The 7059-nt window shown below is 38.2% G+C and overlaps 1 protein-coding gene across 1 annotated transcript; it reads right to left on the bottom strand.

The window, feature by feature from the left end:
* Positions 1 to 2524: 2524 nt before the first annotated feature.
* LOC106113696 (fibroin heavy chain-like) lies at positions 2525 to 6531 on the bottom strand. Its single transcript, NM_001312433.1, is given in 2 exon segments — positions 2525 to 3904; positions 6508 to 6531. Coding segments are annotated over 2 exon segments (1404 nt in total).
* Positions 6532 to 7059: the final 528 nt, after the last annotated feature.

Below are 7059 nucleotides of genomic sequence, written 5' to 3'. Positions count from 1 at the left end.
TATGAAAATCAATGAAGTTCGCTCAATAAATGAAATTCTACAAAAGTCACGTAAACCATCATTTCATGCACAAAAAAAACATTTTTGTATCTTTAAAAGAAATGTAAACCTAATTTATAGTGTTTTTCAGTTCCTTAAACTATGGTTCGTTGGGGACAATAATTGGACATGAAATAACTCATGGCTTTGATAACTTAGGTAAGTACTTCCATCCCGTAGAGTCTCCCGTCTTTCTTTCCCTTTCTATCTCTCTCCCTCTCTCTCTCTCTCTGAGGGTAGGACCCTCTTTATCACTGCATTTCTAACAACGAGCTTATTACTCGTAGGCGACTTTCATGTTTACCATTGCTATCATACAAAGTAGTTCCAACCCAAAACTCCGTAGTATTTATTATTTATAGGACGACTTTACGATAAAGATGGCTATTCAAAGAACTGGTGGTCAAATGAAACGGTGGATTCGTATCAGAATGCAACTGAATGTTTGGTCAAACAATATTCATCATTTAACATACCTGAATTGGGGAAAAACGTAAGTTATTTTAATAAAGTTACTAGTAGAACTACGAAAAATGTATATTTTCAGTAACTAGCAGTCGCCCTCGGCTCCGTCTGCGCGGAATTTAAAACCATAACAAGTAGCCTATGTGGTCTTCCAGAATACTTTCTTCAACTATGCCAAGATTCACCAAAATCGATTGAGCCGTTCCAGGGATACTTTCAATCAAACAAACATCCATCCATCCATACATGTTAACACTCTTGAGTTATGTTTTTGTTCTAAACGACAGCTAATAACTAATCAACAGTTTCTACATCAACGTAAATACACCTTTAAGGTTCTTGGTGTCAAAAATCTTAAAGAAGCTCCCACTAAAAACTTATCTTCTTTTCAATAGATAGACGGTCACAGAACGCTGGGTGAGAACATAGCTGACAACGGTGCTATCAGACAAGCATTCACAGCTTTCGAGCGCCATCTGCGACGTACCGAACCTGAAGCGAAGCTCCCCGGCTTTGAGGAGTTTAGTCCACAGCAAATGTTCTTTATGTCTTATGGAAATGTGAGTTTAAAATTAATCTCTGATATAAATGTTTTTGTAGTAGATGTCTAATTTAACAGTTTCGATGTCCTATCTTACAGTTTTTCAAATATTTATCTCTATTCCTATTAAAAGGATCCACAGCTCTTTTTTTTTAGATTTTTTAATTCTTACTAGAGTATTACTAGGCCTTAGCTAAACACGCTGGCCTAGTGTAGATTGGTGCATAATCTTTTTTGTATGTTCCTTATATTTCAGCTATGGTGTGGTATATCAACAAACAATTCCTTGAAGGCAAGTTTAGAAGACGAGCATTCCCCGCTGAAGTTCAGGGTAAAAGGCAGTCTGCAGAACATCGAACATTTCGCTCGAACCTGGAACTGTCCTCCTGAGTCCCCTATGAATCCTACGAAGAAATGTGTCATCTTCTAAAGAACGCGCATACTGATAATGCTATGGTGAATATGCGATATAACTAAGGTAAATAAGATCAGCTGCGAGAAAATGCGAGGCAGCTTCGGTGTTCGCGACATCGACGAGACGTAGTAGGCTGCGATGGTATGGTCACCTAAGAGTCCATGCCTACGTCGCAAATTTGATACTGCAACTTTCGTATCCCGGTCTTATGACCAGACGGATTAATATACAGGGCATCCCCAAAATAGGATGAAAACATATAGTGGAAGAAGACAAAGAAATGGGTGATTGCCAAGTCTCTGATGAAGATGTCGAGGATAGTGAAGTGGATGAGACGAATGAGGAAAGCCGACCCCACCGCTATTGGCATACAAATTAGGCTGATAGAGAGTAATGGATGACAGACTGATGATGATAATAACTGTGAAAGTAACAACAAAATGACTCTAAAAGCAACGGCCATCGGACTGAAGCCGCCCCTAATTCCTCCACCTTCTAATAAAATAAAAAATGTGGATGTTTCTTTTACAAATAAGACTATCAAGATAACTTGTGAACTTTCTAAGCCAAATAATTGACCATAGTTGTTATGTTTTACAGTATTTATCAGTTTTTAACAGTATTAAAGGTTTACAAAATGTTACTATGTCCTATTATGTATATCTAGTATTCAGTTTGTAAATAATTTTAAAGGTATGTTATTTTTAATTAGAAATAGTGTATTAGAGTGTCAATTAATATATGTTTATAAAAAGATTTTTCTACAAACTTATTGTGTGTGCGTTATTTAATAATGAAGTTTAAATAAAAAGTTCTATAAAGCTGTAAGGGTTTTTTTATTAACCAAAGAATTCATTGTGGATTAAAAACATAAGGATTCCAAAAGATAATTATTTGAGTTAAAGCTGAACTGCAATTTAGTTACATTTATACTAACTATGAATTGTTTTATAATGATAAAATAAAATAATAAAATAAATATTTTGGTTCAATCATTTATTCTGAATATATTACAGTATTGCAATTCGACTCGTATCAAACTTCATACGAACAACTAACATACCCTAGTGGCTACTGTGAATGCTCGGGTAGCTGGAGATCACTTTGGAGACGCCGATCGAGTGGCCGATGCCGGACGAGATGGAGGACAGACCGTAGCCGTGCCCACTGCCGTAGCTAACGCCGTAGCTGCCGCCGTAGCCGCTGCCTAGCGAAATTCCCGACCCAAGGCCGGACGAAATACCAATGCCGGAACCTAATCCGATACCGGAACCTAATCCGATGCCGGAACCTAAGCCAATGCCGGAGCCGTAGCTAACTCCAATGCCGGAGCCTATTCCTGAACCGATACCGATGCCCGATCCGATGGCTACCCCTGAACCAATGCCGGCTGAAATTCCAGAAGATACTCCCACCGCTGGCGCTACCGCCACGGATGGTGCTGCAGCGACGGCGGCCACTGGTACTCGGCGTTCAACTACAACGGGTTGAGGGACCGGCACGGGTCTGTCGACTACCACGGGTTGAGGCACTGGGACGGGCCTATCGACTTGCACGGGGACGGGTACTCTGATGGGGCGGTCCACATACACGGGGTGTGGCACTGGAACCTGACGGTCTACATACACCGGCCTGTCGACGGCTACTTGCTTCTCAACCGTGACTGGGTACGGCACCGGCACGGAGACGGGCACTTTAACTGGATATGGCACTTTCCTCTCGTAGTAGACGGGCACTTGTCTCGTTATCTCCACGGGTACTTTATGTATGACAGGCACCGGTCGGTCAACTGGCACAGGCACTGGCACCTGAACTGGCACTGGCACCTGACGATCGACGGGCACAGGGACCGGAACTTGTACGGGCACTTGAACGTTGTGTGTTACAGTCCTGGTGATATATCTCGGGACTTCTTGGCGCAGGATAACTGGGTTGGGTTGAACGGAGACCGATGTTTGAACGGCTGCGGGAGCAACAGCTACCGCGGGTCTGGCTGCAACAGCTACGGCTGGGCCGGCGGCAATTCCACCGCCGATGGCTATTCCTGGTCCGGCCGCTATCGCTGGTCCGGCAGCGATACCGACTCCGCCTCCGGAAACGGCTATGCCAGATCCGATACCAGAACCGATGCCTATTCCTGAACCGATTCCAGATCCGATGCCGATTCCTGAACCGATACCAATTCCTGAGCTGATGCCAATGCCGGAACCGATACCGATACCAGATCCGAGACCAATTCCACCGTGACCGATCGCAATTCCTCCATGACCGATTCCAATTCCTCCGTGACCGATTGAAATTCCTCCATCGAGGCCGTAGTGACCGGTGGAGATGATGCCTCTCTTAACTCCCTTTACTGACGATCCGTCTTTAATTCCATTTTCTAGAAGTTCTGAAACTTTTGTTTTGTCTTCTTTTGCCAAACTACTGCATACCAGCAGTAACTGAAAAGAAGAGGAGTTCGGTTAGAAATTTTTATTGACTTAACGTCATCTCAGAGAGAGATCAGAATTGGAATTTGGTGAAAGCACCTAATTTCTGGTGCCTGTAATTTTGGTGTAAATATTTGCAGAGCTTGTAGAGAATTGGAATGATAAGCCTACTTTTAGTTTTCTTATTATTATTCTAGAGAACAATTGACATCGTGAGAAACAAACAATAATACAATCTATTGGATAAGTCTCACGCTGTACAGAAAAAGATTCGAATGCGCAGAAACGATACGTAATCGAGACCAAGGCTGGTGACTTTACAAAACCAAAGCAAACTTATATTTCTTGTTGTTTTACATTTTCAACTGTAACATATTATGCTGCATTAGATTTTAATCTTACTAATAATATAAATCCCAATGTTTAGATGGATGGATGTTTGTTTGAAGGTATCTCCGAAACGGCTCAAAGAATCTTGATGAAATTTGGCACAAATGTAGAACATAGTTGGGACGAACACATAGGCTACTCATTTTTTTTAAGTTTCGCACCGACAGGGTCGCGGACAACAGCTAGTCTTTTATGGATGGATGGATAGATGTTTGTTTGAAGGTATCTCCGAAACGGCTCAACGGATCTTAAAGAAATCTGATCTTGAAAAAATATAACCATAGTCTGGAAGAACAGATAGGTTACTCATTAAGTGTTTTTTTTTAATTCTGCGCGGACGACAGCTAGTCTTAATAATAATAGGTACCAATACAAAATCTTGGACTATTTACAACCAAAACAATTTTGTAAAAGATTAAAACATAAATTTTATTGTAACTTATGCTTTTTTTAGCTAAAAGTTATTTACTTATAGCAATGCAGGTAAACATTGAATGCAAAGCATACTAAAGTAATAAAGGGTCAAGGTTCGGATTACGTAACCAATAGATCAAACGATAAGGTATGAGCAACTTTTTTTAGCCTAGACAAGGGCAGTTAGCAATTTATAAATTTATAACCATTTATATGACGGACTTCATTTTATTATATCACGAACTTTATGAACTAAATACTAAATTATTACATATTTTCAAACGATTAAAAATAATGCAAAATACCGCATGATTTTTTTTTTAATAATTTTTTTTTTTCTTATTACTTCATACGTCGAGCAATTTTCTTTTATTAAGCTAGTATATATGACCACAGGATATCCTTTCCTAATTCAGACATGTTTGGTTGGCAACGAATAGAATTCATGTCGTACGCTACTAATAAGACAGGTCCAAAGTTAGATCCTTGCGAAACGCCGATCGTGATTACGACCAAGTATGGAAAGTTGCAAATGACACATGTTCCGAATGAAATTACAGCTAACAAATTAATTATTAATCTATCAATGAATATTACCCGTAATTAATGTATTGTAAGTGTGAAGTTCAATTAGGTACAAATTTTTCAGATCATTTGGCATTATCTATACCTACATATAAATCAATTGCTGTACGTTAGTATCGCTAAAAATCGCAAACGACTGAACGGATTTACCTTATCTTGGTCTTAAAATGTTAGTGAAGGTCTAGGGAAGATTTAAAAGGTGCGTAAAATTCGAATGCCGGGAACTAATTAAGTTTTCTTCCATTTCACGCGAATGGAGTCGCGGGCGACAGCTAGTGTTGTGTATAGAATTTATTATTTTGATTGCTCTGTTAATTAACGGTATCAGTGGCTTGAAACCTTAAGACCTTAATTTAGTCGATTACTTGGTCGGATATTATCACAAGGTAATAAATTATTTTAACTTTAACCTAAAAGTACTTTTTTTATTTTTAGTTAATAATTTTCTATAGAAAACCGAAGCTTTTGAGCAACATACAATTAAACAAAGATATATTAATCAAACCCAATCTATGCTACAATTAGACTTAAGTTGTAACATATCCAGAGCACTAACAGTGTATATGTTAGTTAATAATCGTAATGCTTTGCTTTACATTTTGCCGTACTGTCGACTCAAACTAGTTAACTTGTATTGGGTAACACCGACACACCCAAGCCCTAGAAATAGAGCAAACATTTTCAAATGTTTACTAAAATCGACTTCAACGCAGAAAAAAAGCCTAGCTTATAACATGCCCGTGTTCAACTACCTTCCTTTCAAAGTCCTATTATAATCGATCTATCCCTTCCGGAGATTACACGAAACAAACGCGGTCTTGCGGACAGGACAGACAGACAGACAATCTTATATATAGAAGAAAATCGTGTTAGTTACACTATTTATAACTCAAGAACGGCTTTACCGATACGGTTGAAAATTGGTGAGGAGGTAGCTTAGAGTCAGAAGACGAACATAGGATACTATTTATTCTTTTTTTTATGCCGTGGAGAGCTACATTTTATTTAACTTTTCTATATATTAAGTTTTTTTTTATATATCCACGCGGACGGTGTCGCGGGCGACTGATAGTAATTTTATAAATGCTGTTTTTCGTTATTAGCAACTCAGATACATTATGTATATGAAATATGTTTATATTTATATTACATACATACACTCCAATTTTATTAATATGGATAGGATTAATATTTATAATTCACGTATCACGTAAAAATATCCTTACCATCAAAACTGGGATGGCGGCCATTTTGGAAAAACGTTAAAAAAAACTATTCCCGAATTATCACAGCCCAAATCACATTACTTTTTAAAAAAATATATATTTTTTGACGTTTTGATTTTATCGCCCGAACGAATCGATATGTTGAGTCAATCTGCCTGCAATATCCAAGAGAGCGGGCTTATATAGATATATGGAGTTTAATTGCACACATACTGAATTGCGATCCTACAACTTACTTAAGGCCCGTATACATTAGTTTGTACTTATTACATCTCAATTAATTTACATCTTAAAATAACCTAAGTTACATCGACAATACCAACGAGTCATATAAATTGATCCATTACTGTTTTACGAATACACGAGTAACCGTGGGTTTTTGAGACCAAATTTCTCAATTAAAATATTTTCTTATTTCTGTTTTGTCAATGATATTGACGATATATTTATACAGAAATTTTTGTCTCAGAAAGCTACAGTTAATTACAAACAACGGGAATGAATTTTTAAAGACTAGTACTTTATTTTGTTTACTTTTAGTGCATTTAGTTT

The sequence above is a fragment of the Papilio xuthus genome, unplaced genomic scaffold (assembly GCF_000836235.2).
Source record: "Papilio xuthus unplaced genomic scaffold, Pxut_1.1 DF828177.1, whole genome shotgun sequence".
Lineage (NCBI taxonomy): Eukaryota > Metazoa > Arthropoda > Insecta > Lepidoptera > Papilionidae > Papilio > Papilio xuthus.
Note: the sequence above shows the minus strand (reverse complement) of the source record. Positions and strands in the feature narration are given on the sequence as shown.